Here is a 25,827-nt window from a genome sequence, read left to right on the forward strand (position 1 = left end):
CATTGTACTAAAGAATACTTTATTGATTCATCTCCAAACATAAGTGTACAAAACAGGTTTCTACTGTATCCTCTGAATCAAACTCAAGACGTTGTTACATACTACTTATAAACTCATTAAATATATTTACAATATATCTGAACCATCATACCTTTACATCATTTTTTTTATCATTTTACCAATAAAATTTAAGTGAGAATTCTCTTTTCAAATCAAAATTCCAAATTATTTTTTTTCTTCAGAAACACATCAAATACCAAGACAGAGTTGTCTTAATGATGACAATATCAACAGGAATCTCACTATAATCTCATTTATAAAACCGCTGGGCACCAACAATCCCTGTGATTGTATGATGATGAGGAGGAGGATTATTTATTCATCTCTGGTGAAAAGTACATTTTCAGCTACACTAAAATTCCTTTGAAATCATTACTTTGGTCAGCATGACTGATAATTTTTTTTTTTTTTAATGGTATTTTTATGAGGAGCAGTTTTTTATTTTAATAGTTAGTTTGCATGTTGTGAGAAGTCTGAGCATCTGAGTTTTGAAACTGCAGCTAAAGTCTTAGCGTACACTCACACTTACACCAAACATTCAACTAGAAGAACCAAACAGACAGGAAACTGGAAAGCTAGGTCATCATTGTGCAACCAGTCCAGACCACTAAAACACTTTAAGCAGTGCAGCAGTTTCAGTTAAACCTGCTGCATTTTGAATAATGCACTTGTACTCGCCAGCATCACTCTGGGTCACATTGGTGATGAGCAAATTGAAATGGCCCAATGTTTTCTCCTGGATTATACACCTACTGTCTGTGACTCGATCACCATCCTTGTACCATTCAGCCGTGGGGTTGGGCGTCCCACTAACCAAACACTGAAGGATAACTGGTGTGCCAACTGCCGCAGTAATGTTACTCAATGGGATGATGCACTTGGGGGGTGACTCGGTCACCTGGAACTGGAAGCTACACATATCAGAGGACTTCCCTTTGAATTCCACTTTCTCCTCTTTTGCTGGCTCTGCAAACACATCAAAGTTGATGCTAACATATTTCTCTCCCTGTTCACTAGTTTCAGCTTGGTGGTCAGTTTTGGCCACCAGCTTTACAGCACGTTGTGACTCATCTGCCTCTTGATCAAATTCAAATTCCAGTTCAATTTCCGATACTTGTTCACCATCAAATGATTTACCGCCCACCAACAAATCAAACTTTTGAGGCTGAATTTTGGCACTTCCGAGAGACACAGCAGTCACTTCCCTTCCTCGCGTCCTCCCCGAGAATGATTTGGCATTTACTACAACCAGAGAGGCCCTACACAGCGTCTCTCCAACAACGTTGATAGCCCTGCAGATATAAACTCCACTGTCCTGTGTTGTGACTGTACAGATCTTAAGGAAGTGGTTGTCTCCTTCAGATGAGTGCAAGTACTTTTTGTCATTGTGAGGAATCTTTTTGTCTCCTTTGAACCAAGACACAACAGGAGATGGAGTCCCCATTAGTGAACACTCAAAAATGATTGTGGCACCTTCTGGTGTTTCCATATCACAGATGGGGTTGATGAACCTTGGAGGCATTTCTGTTACCTCAAATGCTATTTTCAAATCATCGCGCTCATGGGTGACAAAATCTACAGCTCCCTCCTCATAAATACTTGGCAATACGTCTAAAGATACAATCATGCTCTTGTTGTCAGCAGTGTACTCCGGAATTGTGATGATCTTAACTTGTTTCTCAAACTCTTTGACTTCATTCTCATCCAGTTCTACTTCCAGAAGAATCTCCTGAGGGGAAGGAGAACGTGAAGTGTCATCTTCTTCCACATCAAACTCCATGACATGCTGATGTGTGACAGCTGGTGGAGCAGGCATGAACCTCACTTCTTGTGATACAACCACCACTAAAGCAACACTTCTGGCTTGTCCAATGTTATTCACAGCCTCACAGATATACTCTCCTTGGTCAGCTTTAGTAACATCAAGAACTGTTAAGGAGACAGTATCACCATCTCTTTCCATTCTAACCCTGTCATCTTCCACCAGTTGTTTATTGTTGCAGAACCACTTCACCTCAGGGCATGGTAGGCCAAACACCTCAGCAAGAAACATTAAGGAATCATTCTCGCACACTCTCTTCTTCATGAGAGGTTTGAGAAAAGCAGGAGGAACACCTTGTGCTTTCTCCTCAAGGGTTGTCAAGGATGAAGACTCCATTCCTTGGTTAAACAATAAATTCTTGTTGACAGCAGTTGTATCCATGCTCCATTCAACAGGAGATGACAATAATTCATGTGGTGTGAAGAACCTTTCACTGGACTGTCTGGATGATGGGCTCTGAGCTTCTGCAGGGTTGAAGGGATACTCCTGTGGGGTCACAAACCCACCAGGTGTAACAGAAGTGCGAGTATGGAGCGCCATGGGAGATGTGGGTGTGTAAAATTGCTCAACAAGGGGCTGCAAGACCTCAGAGGATGAGCCTGGGGTGAAAAACCTCTCGGCCACTTCGGTAATTTCTTCACTCATTGTGCTCCCAATCTCAATTGACATTTCTGACTCTGGAGACATTGGCCTTCTCCAATCCGCCGGAAGGTTATAGTAGTCATACACGGCACCAAAGGTGACCTCCTCTTCCTCCAAGGAACCAACGGTTGCAATATCGGCCTTAGTTTCTGAGTATTTGCTGAAATGTTTGTCCTGTGTGGACGTAACTCTGCTCTCAGTGGCACCATCCTCAGACAGATGATGTTGTCCAGGAATGTCGTCAACTTTAGGGTTGACCAGAAGTGTTTGAGGGTCATTAACTCTCTCTTGTGCTCCATTGTTCAGAACATCAAGTTCACCTTCATAACCAGGCGTCTCCTCTGCTATCTTGGTAATATCAGGCTGAGTCTCCACTTCACTCAAAAAGACACCACTGTCAAAAGTAGGTTCTGGTTTAGAAATAAGCTCTGCAAAAGATGATGAAGTCTCCTCAGTGTATTCCAGCACAGCAGTAACAATGTTTGCATCAGTAACTACTTTCAGCTGGTCTTCTTTTGATTCTTCTAAAACACTAGCCTCCTTAGCATCTGTTGGGACAACCTCCCTGACAACATCAACCTCGCTGTCCAGAGACGAAGACATTGCAACTGCATTTTGACTTTCAGGTTTGATTGATCCAGATGTCCTTTTAGGTTTTACAGTTGCCTGAAGTTGACCTGAAGTTCTCATTGAGAGATTTTCCTTTTCAGAGAGGAAAGGAATAAAGCTACTACTGCGGTCAAATGTATGCACGGACATTCCCATCTCCATGTCACAGGAATCTTGTTTGGGAGAAGGGGCAGATGACTCCTGCACCATATCTAAAAACTTTTTACTTGCACCATCACCTTCTGTAGAATTTGCTCCCTTTGGAATTTTGGGACAAACCTGTCGACTGTTTTCCTCAAGGGAGATGGGCTGGGGAGACTCGGAAGATGTAAGGGCGGTAGCAGGGAGTTGTGGGGAAACTGACTGATCAGAAGACAACTTTCCTGAAGCGGGGGAAATTTCAGTGACATTGGCTTCTGCTCCATCGGGGAGAGTTTTTGCTAAATCTGGACTTATGTTTGGGGAAGAATCTCTAACAACAGGACTTTGATCAGTCTCTCCTTTATTGTCCCTCAGGTCAATGGAGACTGCTGCAGCAGAAATACGCTCCTCAGGAAAAACTGTTTCCTTTCTGTCATGTTTAGGAGGGGGTGCCGTCAATGGAACTGATGAGTCTGCCTCAAAAGCTTGTTTAATCTCAGAGACTTTTATCACAGCGGAGGAGGCTAGTAGGCCACAGCCGGATATACCTGGATGCTCGGTAGAGATGGCATGTTTGGTTTTCTTAGTTCTTGGTGCTTCTTCTGGTTGTGGACAAATTGATTTTTCTTCTTTATGAGTCACGTCCTGGTATTGCTGATGAAATATTTCGGGGGTTTGGACATCCCCAGTGATGCCTTCAGAATAATTGGTATTTAGTGATTTTTTTACCGCAGTGGGTTCTTCTTCAGACACATCAAAGGAAAATGTAAATTTGTGTCTGACAGCTGTAGAGGATCCCTCTGCTCCAGCCATAGTGGACACTTCCTCAGTCCAGTTCTGTGGTTTAGTCTCATGGTTTTCTCCTCGTATCTCGGGAACAGGCGTGGCCGTGGTGATTCTAATTTCCACAGGTGAAGGGCTGAAAGGCTCATCTGAGCAGAGTTGTCTGTGCATCACCATTTCGGGCACCTGTAGAGTAGCCTTTCCTGACTGCACAGACGCACTCAGTTCTTTTTCAAAAACAGATTCCGGTTGTTCCCCTTTTTTGGGAAGATCCGCTGCTGCATGTTTTGTGACATCTGCTGTTCTTGCTATTTTGTCAGCAATCTCCAGAGTGCAGCTGCAGAGAGATTTTCCATATTTATTGGTTATGAGGCAGTCATATGTGCCTTCGTGGTCTGCGGTTGGATAGAACACAGTAAGTTTTGATTTGTTAGCTCTGTTCATAATATCAAAGTCAGGATTGTGGGTTAATGGTTGGCCATCTTTAAACCAGGTCACTGTTGGGAGAGGGTCACCGTGGAACTGGCAGGTAAACTCAGACATCTCACCCACTTTAGTCTTAAGAGACGAGATTTCTTTGACAAAAACTGGAGGGGAGCTTCCAGCACCAGCATCATCATTATCTTTAATTCTCTTTGACTTTTGAGTTTGGTTATTAGCTTCCTTCAGTTCTGCACTCTCTTGCACAAACACCTCTTCATTTATAGGCCCATATTCACATCTTTCTATGGTTATTTCACCACAAGTCTTTTGTTGGTTCTCTGTGTTTTCTGCTTCTGTGTCTCTAATGTCTGTCGAATGTTGGCTCTTGGCTTTATCAACAAAGAAGGCATCCTTATCTTTTTTCTGTGTCTTTTCCATTTCCATATCCTCTGACTCAGAAGCATGAACTGAAGATTTTAATGGCAAAGCTTCAGTGGCATGAGCTGAAGATGAGGGTAATGGAACACTGTAGGGCTCATTAGCCATGTCAACAAGCTCATCTTCTCTGTCGAATGATGACGAATGAGCTTTTAGTTCAGAGCAAACAACGTGTTGTTGACTTTGAGAGTATATTTTAGCTCGGTGCTCTTTTTCAACAACATTTTGTTGCATCTTCAAGTTGTCCGCAGCCAGCGCTTTGTCCTTTTTTACAAAGTCTTCACTGTCCCTCTGCAATGTGGTCTCTCGTCTTTCTGTGTAAAGTTGACCAGAAGGAGGCCACTGAGGATAATCACTCAGCTGATCTTGGGATTCAGCAGCGCACTCATTCATAAAAAACCTGTCTCTAGCACTTTTAGCTGAGAAAGACTTTTTGAGCTGTGGAAGGATTTCTGAAGAGGCCTCTTTAACTTCTTCCCCAAGCTCAGTGGTAGTCTCTGCATGGACCTGTGGGTGAGCACCTGTCCTGCTGGACTCCAGCTGTGCAGCTTGCTCTTTTACAACATCCTGTTGCCATTTTATTATCCGCTGAGCCAAAGCCTCATCCTCACTGAAGAACCTCTCACTCTCATGCTTCAACTCTGAGAGGTTATCCCTTGATAGGTGAAGGCCATGCTCTTCACCTGCCTTCTCAAGCATCTTCTCCTCTTCCTCAGCTTCCACGTGTTTTTGTGTCTCCAAGTCAGAATGTTCAGCAGATAATATTTTTGCCCTTAGCTCTTGTTGTGGATACATATGATCCTCACTCTCTAAGTATGAAGTCTCTGCCAACATTGGATCAGATTCAGGGTAGTGTCTCTCATCTTCTGACATCTGCATGCCTTGCTGCCATTTCCTGATCCGCAGGGCCAAAAGTTTTTCCTCGCACTGAATCCTTTCAGCTTCCAGACTCTTTCCATAGTCTTCTTTCAAGGATCCTCCTCCACAGGGTTCCTGGTAGGGCTCACATGTGGCTGCTGGTAAGTTAGCTGCTGATACAGGCTCAATAAGGGACTTCTCTTTAACAGATCTGTATAGATGTTGCCTGGGTGAGTCTCCACGTCTGTCCTCTATCTTGGGTTTTCCCTTGGATAGAAACTCTTTGTTCTGGCCTGCTGATTTAATATTTAACCTTGGAGACATTTGTTTAGCCAGGAGTGGTACATCAGACATCGTTTCTTCTACTCTGTCCTCCTTCTGTAAGGAAGCTTTGATCTTGGTTGATTTTCTAAGTGGAATAGCTTCAGTGTATCCAAAGTTTGTCTTGTTCATAGTTTCAGATACAGTGGAAGTTCTGCTCTCCACCAACCGTTTTGTTGGATTAGGAAGGTGTATTTCATGACAGACAATCTCTTCATTGGACACCTTACTACCTTTCTGCCATTTCCTGCTTTGCTCACATTCAGAAATATCAGCTTCAAGGCCCTTCTCACAAGGACTCCTGAAAGACTCCCCTTCATACTCTTCTTCAAACAGGTCAGTTATTACCGAGTCAACCTTGTCTTCTGGTGTCGTCGAGTCTGTATAATCAGGTGTGTGAGTGTTGTGACTGGCTTTGGTGTTGGAGACTCCCTGAGGGATACGTCTTCTTGAACAATCGTAACTGGGATGGATTCTCCGCTTTCAGGGTAAGTTGTAGTTCCTGGGTAAAATGTGGTTCCAGAATGCGGAACATCTGGGTAAGGTATCTTGATCGTGGAGAAAGAACCCTCCATCGTTTTTCCAGCAACTCCACCCTGGCATTTATTCACCTCCTGCCTTGATTCATCATCCTTCTGAGAGTCCAGAAAACCTTCACCATTTTTATCCTCCAGTGTATCCACTAGCCCCCTCTCATGATCTGGATTGCTCTGGTTCTTGACTGAGGTTCAAACAAATGTCTCACGGAAGACTGGGAGGGTGCACTGCTTACATTTTTAGTCTGAAATTCTTGCTGACTTTCTCCTAAATCAAGGTGTCTGTTGAAATGCGTCACATCGTGTAGGAAGGCAGGCCTCCCCCGGAGCCTGTCCACATAATCTGCATAGCTGGGCTCACTGGCAACTGATTCTACTTCAAATTCAGAGGAGGACATAGTAGAGATGGAGAGCCTCTTTCTCTGTTTAACTGCCTTCTGCAGAGTACTCAGTTTTGTCCTCACCTCGTTGTGAAGGCTGTCTGTGTCACTAAACCTGTCACTGAACCTGGCTCCGGTACGCCGGTCACAGTAGATATCACTGAATCTGTCATTAAAACGTTCAGACCTGTCAAACATAGGGGTGGGAGACAGAGCACGCTCAGAAGCTGTCTCTAAAAGTGTGGACTTTTCTGTAGGTGCTCTTTCGTTTGAACGGGAACCAGAACGGAAGTAGACACTGCGCACCAGAGAGGTTTCAGACCGAGATCTAGTGAGACGAGCCTTAGACAGTTGGTCAAAAGGAGACCCGACACATCTGAGGTCCACCCTGAACTTCCTCTCATGCCTGTGCTCAGTACTCATAGCTGCGATGTCACGAGCTTTAACCGAGCGCCTTGCACAGCTCAGGTAGTTGGCAGACTGCTCTTCTTGCAGTGAAACCAAGAGTGATGCTGTAGACTCAGCAGAACCCTCCTTGTTAATGGCCATTACCTTATAACTGCCAGAATCCTTCTCTTTGACCCTGTCAATAACCAGGCTGCTAGTGTGCATCTCAATCTGGCTGTCACTACAGATCCTACGTCTACGCGCTTTAGGAATCGATTTATTATTATGAAACCAGAGGATGGATGGAGGAGGAGAAGCAACCAGTTCACACTTGAGCTCGACTGCTTCACCTTCCTGGACCGACTGAAACTTGAGTTTCTTTGTAAAAGAAGGTTTCATGTCTTTTGTCCGTGACTTGATGGAGGAGGTGGAGCAGCCAGTCGGGTCGGGCTTCAAAGGCTCCTCATTGCTGCCTCCATAAAACAGCTCTGCAAATATAAAACAACTGTCAGCAAATACGACCTTGTGGGTTAAAAAAAGAAAATTGGAATGAATTGGTGATAACAATTTTAAATGCATGCTGGTAGTCACAATGCAGTAATAAATAATTTCACTCACCATATTTGTTCGAATAAACGCAAGGCTTGATTCTTTTTACTAGAAAATTGCCGGAAGTTTTGATCCTTCTTCTGTGGAAATTTCTTCAAGAAATGAATTATTTTATCATTAAATTTAAAAAAAAACATAATTCAAAACTGGGTGGATAAAATTGCTGCTTTGTTTTTGGTTTTGTGCTTAATCTTTATGCTCGAATATCTCTTACCTGACTTGCAGACAGGAGAATAAACGCCCTTTCTAATGCTCGAACTATTGCAGGAATAAATAATGTATATGACAATGTGAGAAGCAAATCTTAAAAAAAACCTTTCTGACTTTCAAAGCGTGAAGCAGTAAACTGGGTAAGATGGCGTTTATTCGAACTAATATAGTTTACTGGTGTTATGTAAAATGCAAACCACAGGAATCACATCCCACTATCTGCAAGCCAGGCTAAAGAATATTCTGGTGTAACGTCCAGATGCAGTAAACCGTCATATCTTTTAAAGGTCATTTCATGTGTGGAGGCTTTAAAAGATACACATCCTGGGGAAAAAAGAGGGTTTTCATGCCAAAACATGTCATTTGGATGCAAAACTCAAGAGCGGGTACAGGCATATTCGACTGGTCCTCAGAGAAATGGTGGAACGTTGTACACAAATAAAAAGAGTTCAATAATACGTCAGAAAAATCTCATGCAACTGAAATTCTGCATCAGCTTAAATGGATGCAATGAGTTCTTTAACCCTTCCATCTAATTTACCTGCTAAATGACTGCTTCAAAGAGCAAATATCAACTTTACAAAAATGAGACTCTCTGTTTTTAACTGGTTCTGTTCCGGAAATGTGGTTTACAGAAAATTGACCTTACCTTTGACTTCTTGCTCAATCCTGGCTTCAATCTGCTCTTTCACAACAGTCACTGAAAGAAAAAGGAGATTTCAGTATTGATTTATGCACCAAAGCACTGAAAGCTGTGGTGTTCTTCAAAGGAAGCAGATTTTAGGAGGCACCATAAAAGGTGGAGAAGAAATGAACTGGAGAGAAATGATTTGGTTCCAGGGTGGTGGTGAAAGAGGAGTAAAAGAGGTGAGTTTCATGAGATTTTCATGCATTTTCCAGTTGTTCTAGAGCAGTGAGGAGATGAGGATGGAGGAGATGGAGGAGGGTGCACAGGTGACATGGACCACCCCTGAAGGTGCAGAAGAGGTCAGACCAGAACAGGGTGGTTCTGTGTGGAACTGGAGGATTAGTCGGAGTGCCAGGAAAGAGGGTTGAGGGATGTCCCCTGATTTAATCCACCCTGATCAAGGAGGTGTGACTGCAGTGCTTTTAATGTAAATCTCTCTGTTCGTGTGGATCAACGTGAAGGTCCACAGTAAAGGCTGCAATCAGACCTTCATAACCACAACAACAACAACAATAACATCCTGTGTTCTTTGTTGTGGCTCTCTGTGCGGGACATCCCTTAACGGAGAGGATTCAGGGGAAATCTGTCTCAGATGATGGACCCACAAGTTACCTTCTTCTTCAACTTTGGTTATGGTGAGTGTGGCTGAGCAAGCAGCCTCTCCGGCGCTGTTGGCGGCCCTGCAGGTGTACTGTCCCGCGTGCTCGGTGAAAGCGTCCACAATGATGAGCGTGGCGGTGTTAGTTGCCTCTTCAAAGTGAAACACCACGTTTTTGGTGGGCTGAATGGGCTGTTGGTCATGGAACCACTTTATGTCTGGTTTCGGCATGCCAGACACGTATGCGTGGAAGCGTGCCACCTCCCCGTGTGCTACTGTGCAGCTCCTGATTGGCTGAATGAAGATGGGCTTTTGGCCAATGGAGGGCTTCTTTATACTGGTGAGGCTGGTGGTGATGTGCCGCTGAGGCGGCGCTTCGCTGGCCGCTCTGACTGTTTGTCCTGAAAGGAAGCAGCTTCATTGACTGAGCTGTTGCGTTACATTCATCCCCAAAATAAAAAAGATTCACACGTGCACCAAAAGGGTCTCTGGATAAAAGCGAAGGTCGTCTCGCTGCCTTTCATCTGCTGCCTGGAAGCCTCACAGCAGGACAAACGTACCGTTGTGTAGCGGTCGCATTAATGTAGAGTCTCAGACTCACCGTCCAGTGTGAGCGTGGCGGTGCAGGACACCGTCCCGCCGCCGTTTGTGGCCACGCAGGTGTACTCGCCCTCGTCCTCTGGATACACCCTGGAGATCTCCAGCTGGCAGCTGTCCTCAAACTGAGACATCCTAAAGAATTCTGACTGCTTGATCTCCTTTTCCTTGTGGAACCAGCTGATTTTGACATCTGGATAAAAGACAGAAAGTATTTTAGCGTTTCACTAGTTTTTGTTGAGGTGTACACTTTTAGAAGACAGTGTCTCATCACTATGGAACATTTGCTTTCCTACCTTCCCCGTGGACTCTGCAGTGGAAGCGGGCAGGTTCTCCCTCACAGGCAGAGGTGCTGGCGATTGGTGAGGTGACAACAGGAGGAGCGACAGCAGCAGCCACGTCTGGAGAAACCACCTCTGACACTACATCACATACAGACACCTCAGGCTACAGCAACACTTCCACCTGGACCAGCAAACGTTGTATTCCTGCTGAAATGATACCTTCCACATGGAGCGAGGCAGTGCTGGTGGCGGTGCCATAGTCGTTCTTAGCTTCACAGCTGTAGTCTGCAGCATCTTCTGGGAACACCTCGATCAGCAGCAGCGAGTGCTCGTTGGCTTCTCGGAGGATCTTGCATTTGAAGCCCGCAGAGAGCTTCTGGGAGTTCTTGTACCAGACGACCTGAGGCTGAGGAAGTCCACTAACCTCCACTGAGAAGCGAGCCAGTTTTCCCACCTCCACCGACTGTGGCTCCATGTGACGGAGGATCTGTGGCGCTTCTGGGACTGAAGAAGCAACAAGCCATAAGCAGGAAAAAACATTTCACTTAAAGACAAGAAGAAAGTAACTCAAGTTTAAGCTGGAGACCACAGGGGGACTTACTGTTAACTCGGAGGTTCACGGAACTCCTGTTCTTCCCGGCGATGAAGGTGTACTCGCCCGCATCACTTCGGAAGGTCTCAGAGATGGTGATACGGTGAACCTTCCTGATAACCACATAGCTAAATCTTTCCTCCAAAGAGATCTCAACCCCGTTCTTCAGCCAGCGACCCTCCACCTCGTCCTCGTTTACCTCAAATTCAATGGTTGCTCGGTGTTTCTCCAGAACCTGCAAGGAAAGAAGACTGAGGTTGACCATTCTGAAGACATAGAATCAGAAATGAACTTTAGCTAATATTCCCTGACCGTGATTTCACGATCAGCAGGTTCAGTGATTCGGATGTCACGACCCTCCACCATCAAGTGGGCTTTGGAGACACTGGACCCGGCAACCACAGAGTATTCTCCAGCATCCGACATGCGGACCGTCTGGATCATTAAACGGTGGACGTACTTCTCAGCTGTGGTGATGTACCTGTGCAGACAGAGCCAAATGTGAGCTGGCTGATGCTTTTGTTGAAGAGGTTCCTGCTCCTGTGTGTGTGGTACCTCTCCTCAGAAAGGTCCAGCTCCTGGCCATCCTTCATCCACATCACCTGGATGTTGGGCTCAGATACCTCACACTCAAAAATGGCCTTCTTCTTCTCTGTGATCTTTATGTCTTTGATCTTCTTGGTGAACTCTATGACACGAGCTAAAATCAAAGACAAGAAAGTGTTTAAATGTATGATGTTGCTCATATTTCAGCGCTTCAGATGTGCAACAAAGCAAGTTACCTTCAACAAACAGGTTAGCGCTGGTAGCAGCAGAGCCGGCCACGAATTGATACTCGCCCCCGTCTCCGAAATGAACGTTGCGGATAGTGAGCGTGTGCGTGAGCTGTCGGCTGCGGACCTGACAGCGGTCTGAAGACTTCACCTCCACCCCATTCTTAAGCCATTTGTAGGTGATACCTTCGTAGTTGACGGTGACCTCAAAGGTGATGGTGTCTCTTTCCTGAGCATTCAGGTCCTTCAGCATGGAGGTGATCATGATGGCTGCAGAGAATCATGGTCACATCAGAGGTGTGTCATTTAAAACAATCGGAACATTTGATTTCTTTATGCTTTCTCGTTGGTTTTGTTCATGTTTAACAAGTTTAAAGTTCTCAGTTTAAAGAAAAGAACATTTAAGGGGGATTTTCTCCGTTCCCTCTGAGATGAAATGTGAACTTACGGCTAACGGTGAGCGTCGCAGACACACGGTCGTTTCCACAGATGAAGGTGTATTCTGCTGAGTCATCTTTGCTGGTGTTCATGATCTTCAGCTGGTGGAGTTTTCCTTGAACTACGATCCGGAACTTCTCACTCATCTCGATCTCCACGCCATCCTTCAGCCAAGTGGACGGCACGTTGAAGTGGGACACTTCACACTCAAATGTGGCCACCTGGGTCTCGGCCACGGAGGCGTCCTTCATGGGTTTGGTGATCTGCAGAGCTGCAGCAGACAAATGCGACAATATGAAATACTGACCTTAAAAACAAACACAAGGACAGTTGTGTCTCTCCGATCAACACTGATACTGACCCTCGACCGTCAGCGTGGCGCTGCACTGGAGGTGACCCACCACAGCCGTGTATTCTCCTGCGTTGCTGCTGTCAACGTTCTGCAGGATGAGTTTATGAGCTTTTCGCTCTCTTAGAATCTTACACTTGTCACTTGGTTTAAGCTCCGCCCCTTTAAACAGCCATTTAACTGGGACGTCGTCATGTGACAGACTCATCTCAAAAGACGCGGTGCCGTCCATCAGCGTGGTGACGTCCTTTGTCTTCTTTATGATTTTGATAGCTAAACATGGAGAAGATTGACATTAAGATTACACTTTTTATGTCACACTTTTTTCAGTCATATTCGTACTTCACATCTGATAGACCCAAATCTTTTATCGAACAATTTACTGGTTTCCATTTAAACTCTAAGAGTGAAACTTAGTGGACAGAAAACTGGGTGAGCAATAGTAAACGGGGGACACTGACTCTCGACGTTGAGCCTGGCATTGGCGGACAGTTTCCCCAGTTTGAAGGAGTAAACGGATTCATCCTGTGTGTTGCTCTTCTTGATCTTCAGCGTGTGAACCATTCCGTCCGAGCTGATCTGATATTTGTCGCTGCTCTGCAGCTCCACACCGTTCTTTATCCACTGGGACCCCTTCACATCAGCGTGGGTGAGTTCCAGCGTGAACACTGCATCCTGGGTCTCTGTCACTGTCTGGTTTCTCAAAGTCTTCTTGATCTTCACCGCTGCAGGAATAGACCGATCTCAGTTAACACGCTCATGAAGTGGTGCTCGACACCTGTTTGAAACTGAAGCATAGACCTACCCTCCACCCTCAGGTTAGCTGTGGTTTTGGAGTTAGCCACCTGGTAGCTGTACTCGCCAACATCCTGCGGTCTGGTGATAATGATTGACAGGCGTCTGATGGCTCCGTTTACGTCGCTCACAACATTATCACTAAAGTCCACAGGTTGACCCTCCTTCATCCATTTGCCCTCAGCTTCAGCATTGGCTACTTCACACTCGAGCACAGCCGTCTGAGACTCAGCCACAGTCACATCCTGTAGGGGGCGGGTGATGGCTCCACCTAGTGGCAGCACAAGTGTTTTCATATATTAATTGTCCAAACTGCGTTTGAATACATGTGGCCTTAAAAACTTGGTTAGTGTTGTTTTAAAAATGCAGCTGAACTTAGTGAGCTACTCAAAAGCTGGGACACACCTGAGACAGTCAGCATGGCGCTCGACGTCTGTTCACCAGCGTGGAACATGTACTGGCCCTCCTCGTCCTTCATGGTGTCGATGATGGTCAGGGAGTGGACTTTGCCCTTTGATTCCACCTTGTACTTGGCTCCAGGTTTTAGCTGCTGGTTCCTGACAGTCCAAAGTGGCTCAATCCCAGGGTGTGAAACTTCTACTGTGAAGGTAACTTTCTGGGATTCTGAGCACACTCTGTCCTCCATGTGTTTCACAATGTGAACCTCTGTACAAACAGCTTTGTGGTTACAACACAGACACTTAAGAGGACATGAAAATAGAACTCTGATCAAATCTTACTTTCTACAGTCAGCCTGCAGCAGGTGTCAACCTTGCCAACCACCAGTTTGTATTGTCCTTCATCAGAGGCGTGGGTCCTACTAAGAACCAGGCGCTGCTTGGCTCCCTTCGCCACTGTCTGTATTCGGTCACTTGGCATCACCTGTTTGTCGTTGTGGTACCATTTCACTGAGCTGATGTCCTGAGCAGAGATTTTGGCTTCCAGAACAGCCTTGGTGCCCTCAACCGTAGACAAATCCTTGAGTGGCACCACAATGTCTATAGCTGCAGGGAAATTAAGCCATAGGTGAGCGGTTTGCCTTCAGTCACAGGCAGGAACTGACGGCAATAATGGATACATTTACTTTGCACGCTGAGTTTGCAAGAGGTGGAGATATCTTGGGCTGGAACAACGAAAGAGTAAGAGGCAGCATCTTCTGTGCTGACGTTCTCCAGCAGCAGTTTGTGAACCTGTTTGTCAATCACGATGTGGACACGGTCTGAGGGAGACACAGCCTGACCGTTCTTCAACCAGGTCCCCTCAACATTTTCCTGAGAGAACCTGACCTCCAGCTGAGCAATGTCCCCCTCGCACACCGTGAAGTCAGACAGGGGAAGCATCAGTGTCACTGGACGCACTGAAAGAGAGGAAAGTCCATGAGGTAACACAACAACTGAACTAACGAATAACAGTCATCCACATTAATAGTTCCTCATGTTTACTGATTTACACACATACTTCTTTATATCTCTGGGTCTTTATAATCTTATCTCATAAAAACGATTTTTGACTGAAAAAAGATTCATTTATTTGGTCGCTCACAGTAAAATCACACTGGCACCAAAAGTGACTCACGTTTCATCTTCAGTGAGGCGCTGGTCCTAAGATCTCCACAAACAAAGGTGTATTTGCCCTGATCTCCCTTTCTGACATCCTTCACAGAAAGAGTGTGTCGTCCTCTGCGACAGGACATGATGTGTTTGCTGCTAGGGGAGAGCTCCGTTTCACCAAAGAACCACCTTCCTTCAATATCCTCACGAGACAGCTCAACCTCAAACTCTCCAGCATAGGTCTCTGGCACCTCAATGTTCTCCATGGGTTTGATGAGCTCCAGGGCAGCACCTGCATACAGATCCACAGCCATCGAACAACCATTTCACAAAGAAGAGGGTTTAAAGGAGCAAATCTAAAAATTGCATCCATGGATTACCTTCCACAGTCAGCCTCGCGCTTGTCCTGACGCTCTCATCATCTGTAACTGCACATGTGTATTCTGCATCGTCTTTCAAGTCGATGATCAGCACAGACAAGAAGTGGACCTTTCTGTCTGAGTGCATTCGGTATTTGTCTCCAGAAAAGATCTCCATATCGTTCTTCAGCCATTTCACTTTGATGAATGGTTCATTAGTTTCACACTCAAACGTCACCATGGTATCCTTCTCATTTGCCGTTTGGTCCTCAAGGTGTTGGGTGAAGCTAATTGTTGCTTTGGCTGCAATTGAGAAAGAAGTTGTGAGAAAAATGAACCTGGAAAAGCGAGTGCGACGATGTAAAATGTCCTTACCTTGCACAAGCAGGAAGGCGTGGCTTGAAGCCTCGCCAGCAACATTATTGGCTTTAACCATGATGCTAGCAGAGTCTTCTACGGTGACATCCCGGATCACCAGCTCACAGACATTATCTTCAGGCCAAAACCAGTAAATACGTTCAGTCTTTTCCAGCAGAATGCCATTTTTGAACCACTGGCACTCTGGTTCTGGCCTCCCGACAACTCGGACTCTAAAGCGCACTTCATCCATGGGAGCCACGGTCTTGCTTTGAATTCTCTCAAGGATTCTGGGTGCTTCCATGCTTGGGGAAAGCTGAACCCTCTCTGGTTTGAATGTAGGGATCGTAACCTGCCCCTCCTCTTCCATCCTCCTCCTCTCTGCTTCTTCTTTCTCTTTCATGTGGTGGAGTAGCTCATCCTTTGTTTTCCTCAGCAGGTCTTCATAGGAGTCATCTCTCCTGCGAGACTTGGCCTCGACTGCAGAGATGGACTCATAGAAACCTTCCTCAGTCCTACGCTTGAACTTGCTCTTCAGCTCCTCTGACTCCTCCGAGGTTTTCTCATGAACAACCCTTTGTGTCTTGCGTAGTTTTACGACTTCTCTGTCTTTGTCTGTGGCCTCCACACGTTTTTCAGCTTTCACAACATCGAAACCAATTTTGCTAGGTCCCTGTGCCGCCTCACTAGGCCTTGATTCTGGAGCACGTCGCAATACTGACCTGAAGTCTTCCTTCTGCTGAACTTCAAGCTTTACAGTATGTTCAGTTGTGCCTAGAGGGTTGTCAGCAACTACCCGGACCTCTCCTGAGTCATATGATTTGATGTCAACAATCTCCAAATAATAAATTCCATCGTAGCGAAGTCTGTATCTCTTGCTTTTGCGAATAAGTTGTCCATTTAGATACCAGTTGACCTTTGGAGCAGGATAACCTGTCACTCTGCAGCGGTATCTGGCAATATCACCCTCGAACACTCTGGCCGGTTCAGGAAGCAACACAATTTCAGGTTTGGTCTTTTCAAATTCTTCATCAGTGAAAACTCCTGCAGGTCCTCCTTCATGAGCTACCCGCTCAATTTCTTCCATTCTCTGCGGGGCTCTCCTCCCTTCAGGAAGCTGCGTTTCTTCTATGAGTCCTTTCTCATCTTTCACAATCAGAGTGGCTGAAGTCTGATCAACTCCATAGTTGTTGGTAGCACGGCAGGTGATGACACCACTGTCTCTCGCATAAGCTATTTCGTAGTCAAGACTGCAGTAGCCAAACTCGTTGACCATTCGCAGCCTGTTGGCAGCTTCCAAGGGTTTGCCGTCATGCAGCCACTCCACCACCATGGTGGGATCACCAATAGGAGTCAGTCTGCACTCAAAATGAGCTGGACCGAAACGCTTCATGCGAATAGAAGTCAGCTTCTTCTTGAACTGTGGCTTCTGTTGCTTCTCTTTGTCATAAAGGTCACCCTCCTCCCATTGCTCTTGTCCATAGCGCAGATGCAGGGGCTCCAGTTCAGGAGGTGCAATCTCTTTTGCCTTATAGGTTCCTTTTGTAATAATGAGTTTCCTCTCAGCCTGAGGAGCAGCAAAGTCCACCTCAACATTGACCCTGCAGCGAGTGGTGTCCCTGCCAGCCTTGTTGATGGCTGTAGCCGTGTACCAGGCACTGTCAGAGCCGGATGCTGATGGGATCTGGAACTTGGCCTCTCCTCTGGTTCCATCAATTCTGCCATACATAAACATATTGATTAACCACATTGATCGGGGCTTTAAAAAGAATAGAAAATAGGGTCGAATCTGAGCTTGAATGATTCAAAGCTACAGTTAGATGATACATACTTGACATGGGGGTGCTTGTGTGGGGTGATGATGTCACTGTTTTTTAGCCAGACTATGTCAGGGAGGGGGTTTCCGATGGCTTTGACAGCCAGTTCAACCAGAGTTCCCTGCTTCACTGTGAGGTTCTTCAGTTTCTCAACAAACTGAGGGCGTGTCAGACTTTCTCGAGCTGTGGATGATTTAAAGTTAAAAGATGAAGTGCAAGCTGAGGAAGGGACGATACCATAACGGGCCCACACCCTAATTATACTGTGGTACATTAGATGGCAGACTTACCATCAACAGTAAGAGTTACAGCAACAGACATCCGTCCAGCTCTGTTCTGGGCAATGACTGTCCACTCTCCAGCATCTTTTGGCATGGCAGGGACGATGATGAGGGACTGAACACCATCCTCTTTAATGACGATCTTATGGGTGTAGTCACTCACCACCTGTTGTCCTGTACAAGAAAATAAAACTCCCTTAGAACCAGAGTAACAATGTAGTTGAAGAATTTGTCTTGCTTTCACTCACCATTGTGGAACCAGTATGTTTCTGGCATGGGTCTACCAACCACCTTTAAGTCAAACCTTGCAGTTTGCCCCTCAGAGCACCTGAGGGAGGTTGGTTTCATGACAAACACGGGTTTGTACAGTCTTTCTAGCTGGGCCTCATCTGTCTCATCAAGCCTGCGAGCTGGAGAACGTGCAGGAGAACGGCTGGGTGACCGGGCAGGCGAGCGGCTCAGAGAACGGGGAGACGTGGATCTGAAAGGAAAGGATGGGGGCATCTTAGCTCCGTCTCACATCATAGGATGTTCTCCAGAGTGAACTCGTGATCTGTACCTGATCCTCTGCATTGCTGGCTGTGATGCGTATCTTTGAGGCAGGAAAACTCCAGACGGCTCCACGTAGAGCTTCCCAGAGCTGACAGCATTGCCCGTGACATTAGCTGCAAAGGCTGTGTACACACCCTCGTCTTCTGGCAGCACCTGAGCCAGGCGGAGGCTGGCACGCCCATCTGGCAGAGTCCCCATCTGGTAACGGTCACTGGGACTGATGCGCTGGCCATCTTTGAACCAAGCGATCTGGTAGAAGACATTTGCACACCCAACTCAGTTTTCCTGTTTTTGCTGTTTCACCAGAGTTGAAGCTTTAGAGTGCGTGTTGATTCTTTTAGAACTGTTTTCTTCAGCATCTCTACCTTGGGGAGAGGTCTTCCACTCATCTTGCAGTGGAACGTAACACCCATTCCTTCCATAATCCTGTAGTTTTTGACAGGTGTGTCAAAAGCTGGCTGCTCTGCCTCCCCCTCTGCTGCTGTTACCATCAGCTCTCTGTCCTCAGTCACCAACTCTCTGTAGGTGATGCTCATGATACGGAGCTCAATTTCCTGAATGATCTTCCCCTCGAAGGCTGAAATGAGAAATTCCTGCAAAACAAGCAATGCAACATTTATCCAGTGGCGTGGTCCTAAGCGTCAGGATGTCCAGAGGGTACGCACCTTTTCTGACACCACACTGACGGGGGTCGTGACCTGTCTCTGCTCCGTGTGACTGACAAACACAGATGGTTCCTGAATCACGGTCGTTGTCACTTCACTTTTAAATGTCACATCCTGTTGCTTCATGTAGGCCTCATATTGTTCTGTAAACAGAGACGCACGAGTGTGTTGAGCCGCAGTCGACTACAGCTTAAGAAGATACTTGCAAGAGAAAGTCTGTGTTAGGTACCTTCTTCCAGCAGACTGGCAGAGGCCGAAACCTCTCCATGCGGATTCTTGACAAAAATGGAGTATTCGCCCGCATCATCAGCAAAGGTCATGGAGATTTCCAGTTTGCATTCTCCAGTTTCTTTCTTGTAGGCCACTCTATATCTGATGGCAGCACGAGAAGTATCGCTTGTTAGATGTTGTTGCTTAGCCATTAGAAATAACTCTAACTATGCTTTTCGCCACCACGAGGGCAACAGAATCTTTCCCAGAATCCTTTGGGCCAATGCGGTGCATGCTGAATGCATCATCGGTTCTCTGGAGTCTACCTCATTAACCGACAATAACAGGGGCCAAACAGGCAGCAGTTCAACCCATTAAAGACCTGGTCCAGGAGAGGAGCTCATGAGGAACTGTTACTGACTCTAAAGAAAAGCTTCTAAAGTTGTCTTCTACGCCATCTGGGTCTTGCATTACATTCTTATTTTACAGTATATGAATTGTAAATATCATCTCTATTTATGAATCGATTGTCATAAAAGCTTCATTTTCACCGCTTGGTTGTGTTGGTTGAATTGACTTGAGAGAGATCCTTACTAATTAAAACCATCTCACTCAGACTAATCATGAACCAGTTGATGAGACGTTCACCATTGAGAAGGTTGGACCGCTGGAGACTCTACCTGTATCCGGTGGTGAGAGGCAAACCGTTCTTCTTCCAGATGACATGAGGCTTTGGGTTTCCTCCAACTTGGCACTCAAACACGACACTTCCTCCCTCCACCAGTTTCTGAGCAGCTGGTTTCTTCACGAAGAACGGAGCAGCTGATTCTCCTGTGCTCACCTCCAGTGTAACCTGTTCCTTTGTCTCCACGGTGACACTGAGGAGACCCAAGCTCTCCATCAAAGGTTCAGGTGAATCGACAGTCGCACAAACAGCTAAACACATTTCACAACTCACATTTTCTCTTGGGTGACTCCAACTTCAGTAACTTGAGCAGGAGTTTCTTCTCTGTATTCAATTTCTTCTGACACTAAAACAAAGAAACGTTATGTAGCAATCAAACAGTATCCATGGCAACACCATGTTAGCATTAATGTAACCTGCTCTTGCTAATATAAGCATGTTTATTATATTAGAAACACATTTTAAAGACAAGTTTGTGTGTCGCTGATATTTGTTTGAATGCAGGACAGGAGATCTTACCTTTGACGAGCAGGTAGCAGGAAGTGCTAACGGTTCCTGCCTCATTGGTGGCGGTGCAGCTAAAACGGCCGCTGTCTTCGGCGAAAGCCTCACGGATCGTCAGACGAGCGATCCCATCGGTGTAGCTAATCTGGAAATCAATGGAACTTTCGATCTGGTAGTCCTCTCTGAACCACATGACCACCGGGGCCGGCCGACCACTGATCTGACATTCCAGAGTGACCGACTCGCCCTCGGTCACCGTCACATTCCTCAGTCCCTGAAGATACGAAAATAATTCATTAAAACCTAAAAATAATAAGTGTTTCATGCACTGGTTATACTGGGGCAGAGAGGGTTTAATGCACTGGTTATACTGGGACAGAGGGGGTTAATGCACTGGTTATACTGGGACAGAGGGGGTTAATGCATTGGTTATACTGGGAGAAGAAATAAACAGGAGAAGTACTTACAACAACTAGAGTTGGGGGAGCAGAGGCCTCCTGAGTGGTTGTGGGGACAGCAGAGGCTTCCTGAGGGGACAAGACAACATGAGCAACAGGACGGTTGAGAGAAAACAAGATGTTAGACGTCTGTCAGGATGGAGGAAAGGAGGCGATAAAAGCCTGCAGAGAAGACAGATGGTTTCTACAGGGTGACAGGAAGTTAGAGGAGCTTCTGTGGGACGGGGGGGGGGTGTGACTGTTTCATTACGGGGATGCAGGTAGGAATCCAAATGGGGTTAAAAAGAAAAGTGAAAGGAGGATGGATGGACCAACCTGAGGTTCCCAGTCCTCAAACTCCTCCTCACTCACTGCCATCGTGCCGCTCTGCTGTAACACAAACTGACTCTGATATCTGACATCTTTGAACGGAGGCGGGACGGCTTCCAGGGTCACTCGCCCCTCAACCGTCGCCCTACGAGACGGACTGGGAGACTTGACTGGCTTGATGATCTTTCTGGGGGAGCTGGAGCGAAACTCTTTTTGCAGACTGGCAATAGCTGAGCCAGCAATGGACACCTGCCCGAGCCAACGAGAACAGCATTAGCCATCATCGAGCACGCTGTCCATCACCTGATGGTTAGTGAGCGGAACCACGGAACTACAGTTAGGAAACCGGCCTGGAAGGGTGGCACTGCACCTGTGGCACTGCACCTGTGGCACTGCACTGTGGCACTGCACCTGTGGCACTGCACCTGTGGCACACCTGTGCATGACGGTCCAATGGGAAGAACTCTGATTCATATGATTTGTTTCATTATCTGAGGTTGTTGTTTAACCTTTTAGCCGTTGGTGGAGATTTTAACTTTGAAATTTTGCTCATTCAGAACTCAGAAGTTTTATCTTCTATCCCGTAAATCCAGGGAGGTTCTGAGCCAAGTGAGCCCGGGCTCACTTCCTGAACTACAAAGAAACCATAAGAACAAAGCAGGGGAGAGGTTTCCACAGCATGGCAACAACCAGGAGAGACACCTCAGAGGGTTCCACAGAGAGGGTCCTCTGGTGAAACCGTGAGCTGGTCATCGTGGGTGTGATGCTGTGGCAGCCTCACAGATGTTTTAGGTGGCGATACTGTGAGTGAACCACACCACACGTCATCACAGCAACGGCGGCCATGTGTTAAGATGTTCGCGTGTTAAGGATGAGGTCTGGGCCGATAGCAACAGCTCCGTCCTTACCTCGTGGCTAGCTTCAAGTTTTGGGACTGAAACCTTAGAAACAGTAAAGTGTGGAACGGAAGCTGCTGTGGTGTCCACGTGGGAGGACAGTTCTGTTGTTCTCTGAATCTGGAGTGATCAACAGAGTTTATTGAGTGGATGAGAAGGTACCATGTGTCCACAACATGAATCCAGAACGTTTCTGACCTGAGAGACCTGAACTCTGTGCTCATCAGAGGTCACAGACACTGCTGGTGGGGCTTCAGGCCCCAGAATCTTTGTCTCAACAACACGTTTCTCGGTTCTGATTTCTTTGGCCTGCGGGATCATTTCACCTTCAGCCGCCTCCTCCTCATCAGCTAAGGGCAAGCGCACGCGAGCGAGGTCGACAGCAGCCACCACCGTGGCCACTGCGCCTGCTTTCTTTCCTCCCTCAGCCTGTAGACACAAAGAGGAGATCTGAGCAGGCCCTCAGAAACACGCCAGGTGAGGTCCAAACAGGCTGAAGACAGAGGTGCTTCACACAACACAAGGTGAAGCTTTGTGACTGAAGACCTGAACAAGTTCACACAGTAATTGTCCCTCATGATGATGGCGAATGTGAGAATTACAGTGACCACTCCTCCAGATGTTTCACACCTGATGTGAGGTCTCATTGGTGCAGCAACCAACAAGTGGCCTGACCAGAACCTCCACATCTGCCCTGAGACACGTCAGCTCAGCAAAGCAGAAAATAGATGATATCAAAATAAACGGTTGTTAAGATGATTTATGGTCACAGTTCTCATTCCTGTGGTGACTGGAGGAATGTGTCACAAAGTTCTCTCCATCCTCGTGTTTATCATATTTTAGACATTTCAGGTGAATCAGCTCAGGTGTGAGGAGGTACTCCTCTAGACAAGAGAAGAAACCACAGCCTTGAAGGTCTCACAGAAGCACAAAGAGGTTAAGCAAGAGGTGACAAGATGGTGGTCAGAGGAGGTGAAGATGGCAGCAGACTGGAGGTCTACCTGCTCCCTGGACACAGCGGCCTCCACTGATCCCCAACCGCGAGCAAGATCCACGGCTGCCATCACCGTCGCCACGGCAACGCTCTTATCATCCAAGGGAACGTGCTGGTCCTGACGTGGTCACAGCACAAAGACACGTCAGCACACGCTCGTCCACACGGGTGGAGAAGACCTGCGTCCAGGTGGGGGGTCACTGGGGGACCTTCTGGAGTGGCCGTCCCCCATCCACCATACATCTGTCTGTCCATCTGTCTGTCCACCCATACATCTGTCTGTCCATCTGTCTGTCCACCATCCATCCATCCATCCATCCATCCATCCATCCATCCATCATCCATCCATCCACTCATCCATCATCCATCCATCTGTCTGTCTGTCCATCCATCCACCCATCCCTCCTTCCATCAGTCCACCCATCCCTCTATCCATCCCTCCATCCATCCCTCCATCCATCAGTCCACCCATCCCTCTATCCATCCATCCATCCATCAGTCCACCCATCCCTCTATCCATCCATCCCTGCTCTACCAGGATGGGTTAAAGGACCCTGCACCACTGAGGGCCCACAGGGCCGACATGAGCGTCTCCATCTGAGACGCAGCTTCAGGACCGTCCAGCACCTGCAGCCAGTAACTGACGTCAGATGTTCAGAACGTCTTCAGACAGTCAGACAGTGACACACAGCAGAAGCCTTTGACGCAGTGACGGGCAGAACCCAGCGGGTCGAGATGAGAAGAACCATCCTCTGCTCTTGGATGTAATGTTGGCATGCCACAGGGCTCCATGTTGGGGCCTCTACACAGATGCAGATGTTCCCTCTATTACCAAACATTACGTTGCATCAGAGCCAGCAGCAGTAGCGTCCCAGGTACCCCTGTGGCTCAGGAGCTCCTGGCCTGGTCTCAGCTCAAAGAAAACACGTATGTTCTGCACTAAAACGCTGACTCGTGGTCCCATGGCTGATGTTTATGTTGCTGGTGTCTGACCAGAAATATCTTGAATCCACGTTAACGTTCAAACACAGTAACGTTTAGAAGGTGTCCTCCCAGTCGTGTCACACTAACAGATGTATGTTTGGTGTCCACCTGGTCAGGCTCCTCCCCTCTAAACCAGTTAAAGCACCTATAAACCATCTGGGTCTGTAGTCGGGGGAAATCTGGCTCTGAACTGGAACACTCGAGCATCATGTAAAACCAGCCTGACGTCACAGTGTTTGTCCCGTGCTCCACGTCTACGTGTCTTCTCCGGTCCGTTAGCTTTCATTACCTGATGTTCGTGCTTCTTCAGAGAGCTTAAATTAGCTGCTGTGGCTCAACATTGCTGTTTAACACTCATCTAAAGGAACCAGTCAAATCAAACCAGATGGACAGAGCAGCTCCTCACCTCTCTGGTGGCGGTGATCTGCTGCTCCCAGTGCTTCTCCACGTGAAGCTGGGTGCTGCTGCTCACGCTGCTCACGCTGGTCACGGCCTCAGCGACGTAGCCTCCCTGCTTCCAGGGAGGAAGGACCTCAGAGGAGGAGGCAGAAATCTGCAGAACATCACAGTCATGGTGAGAACATTCACCACTGAAGTCCAGGTGAGCTGATGGATCAGCATCAGCTCCTGGGTGAGCATCAGCTCCTGGATGAGCATCAGCTCCTGGATGAGCATCAGCTCCTGGATGAGCGTCCCCACCTGTTTCCTGCTCATGATGGGAGACTTGACGGGTCTGATGGTGGAGACAGACGCTCTGCTGGAGGGGGAGACGGGTCTGCAGGCGACATTAGATCACAAAACATAAACACGGCGTCCCGGCCAACGTGTGGCGTCCACACCGAACTGCTCAGGTGATCACCTGACGGGTGCAGGCGATGGCGCCTTCACGTGTCTCACAGGCGAAGGCGACTGCTGCCGTCCCATCATCTTGGAAATAAAGGAAGGGGGGGACTTGGAGGTTGGCTTTGGGGGGATGCGTGGGGGGGTTTTGTGAGCCAAATGCTGAGTCATCATTCCTGCTTGTGTGTGCATCTCCATCACGGTGGAGGTAGCCTGGAAACTGGCCTCCACCTTCTGAAAGAGTGAGGTTGCTTTTAGGATTCTGGCACTTAATGAGTAATTATTGAAAACTCTGTTTGATGTGAAACAGTTTTAGTTTCACTTTAAGACGCTCGGAAGAGTGTTTATTGATTTTTCACCTTCTGCACTCGGGCCTTGGACGTCCTCATCTCAGACGTGGACACGACGGTCTTGGTTTTCTTGGTGGGTACAGCCTCCTCACCTGTGGCACAAATGGGTGGAGCTTGAGTCCCATTCCCCCCAGTTCCCCCAGTTCCCCCCATTTGACCCTGTTTCTGCGTCTCACCCTGAACCAGAAGTTCAGCTGTGGAGGTGGCCCGGCCACTGCTGTTGGTGGCTGTCACTGAATATGTCCCAGAATCCTCTGGGAAGGCCTCGGCAATCAGCAGACTATACAGGTCTCCGTCCTGGAGGATCTGGAAGTCTGCTGAGCTCTGGATCTCAGCTCCTTCTCTGTAAAACTTGACGGTGGGGCTGGGGATTCCCGTGACTCTCACGTCCAGCCTCACCTGGCTGCCCTGCCTCACGGTGGAGCTCTGCAGCCTCTGGACAAAGTTTGGCGGCGCAGTCTCAGCTGCAGAGACAGGGAGGACACGTTCAGGGGTCAGGTTTCAGACCCGCGGCAGGCTCAGCTCTGCAGGCTCAACCTTCCCGTTAAGGAAAGTTATGCTGCAGCAGCTGCATCTAAATTGGGTTCCACCGGTGTGACGAACAGGCCTGCCGAGCAGGATAAATTTAGCCTCACAGACGCACGAGTGCGTGCACCATCACGGAGAACAGGAAGTGCATCAAA

At 47.3% G+C, this 25,827-nt stretch overlaps 2 protein-coding genes across 3 annotated transcripts in view; both read right to left on the reverse strand.

The window, feature by feature from the left end:
• ttn.2 (titin, tandem duplicate 2) overlaps window positions 1-25,827 on the reverse strand; it is a 160,376-nt gene that overhangs the window by 131,673 nt on the left and 2,876 nt on the right. The window contains 39 exon segments of the mRNA XM_057024964.1: window positions 8,869-8,919; window positions 9,520-9,906; window positions 10,107-10,295; window positions 10,399-10,524; window positions 10,606-10,890; window positions 10,988-11,213; window positions 11,291-11,459; window positions 11,534-11,678; window positions 11,761-12,021; window positions 12,200-12,460; window positions 12,551-12,811; window positions 13,000-13,263; window positions 13,344-13,604; window positions 13,739-13,999; window positions 14,074-14,337; window positions 14,418-14,690; window positions 14,909-15,175; window positions 15,264-15,545; window positions 15,618-17,317; window positions 17,431-17,599; window positions 17,707-17,871; window positions 17,946-18,178; window positions 18,257-18,498; window positions 18,615-18,842; window positions 18,915-19,057; window positions 19,144-19,286; window positions 19,805-20,002; window positions 20,083-20,155; window positions 20,329-20,587; window positions 20,781-20,840; window positions 21,087-21,329; window positions 21,989-22,096; window positions 22,175-22,405; window positions 22,978-23,088; window positions 24,361-24,507; window positions 24,654-24,729; window positions 24,814-25,028; window positions 25,154-25,236; window positions 25,321-25,608. Of these exon segments, the coding sequence (XP_056880944.1) occupies window positions 8,869-8,919; window positions 9,520-9,906; window positions 10,107-10,295; window positions 10,399-10,524; window positions 10,606-10,890; window positions 10,988-11,213; window positions 11,291-11,459; window positions 11,534-11,678; window positions 11,761-12,021; window positions 12,200-12,460; window positions 12,551-12,811; window positions 13,000-13,263; window positions 13,344-13,604; window positions 13,739-13,999; window positions 14,074-14,337; window positions 14,418-14,690; window positions 14,909-15,175; window positions 15,264-15,545; window positions 15,618-17,317; window positions 17,431-17,599; window positions 17,707-17,871; window positions 17,946-18,178; window positions 18,257-18,498; window positions 18,615-18,842; window positions 18,915-19,057; window positions 19,144-19,286; window positions 19,805-20,002; window positions 20,083-20,155; window positions 20,329-20,587; window positions 20,781-20,840; window positions 21,087-21,329; window positions 21,989-22,096; window positions 22,175-22,405; window positions 22,978-23,088; window positions 24,361-24,507; window positions 24,654-24,729; window positions 24,814-25,028; window positions 25,154-25,236; window positions 25,321-25,608 (9,348 nt within the window).
• LOC130521438 (muscle M-line assembly protein unc-89-like) lies at window positions 3-8,421 on the reverse strand. Of its 2 annotated transcripts, none has more exons than XM_057024998.1 (2): window positions 8,019-8,385; window positions 3-7,888 (listed from the first exon to the last, which is right to left on the reverse strand). In XM_057024998.1, the coding sequence occupies exon 2, from the start codon at window positions 6,227-6,229 to the stop codon at window positions 668-670; it is 5,562 nt and encodes a 1,853-aa protein (XP_056880978.1). In that variant the 5' UTR covers window positions 6,230-7,888; window positions 8,019-8,385; the 3' UTR covers window positions 3-667. The 2 variants fall into 2 exon arrangements, with proteins under 2 accessions (XP_056880978.1, XP_056880989.1); XM_057025009.1 differs by having other exon boundaries at window positions 2,869-7,888; window positions 8,019-8,421.

The sequence above is a fragment of the Takifugu flavidus genome, chromosome 1, assembly GCF_003711565.1.
Source record: "Takifugu flavidus isolate HTHZ2018 chromosome 1, ASM371156v2, whole genome shotgun sequence".
NCBI lineage: Eukaryota > Metazoa > Chordata > Actinopteri > Tetraodontiformes > Tetraodontidae > Takifugu > Takifugu flavidus.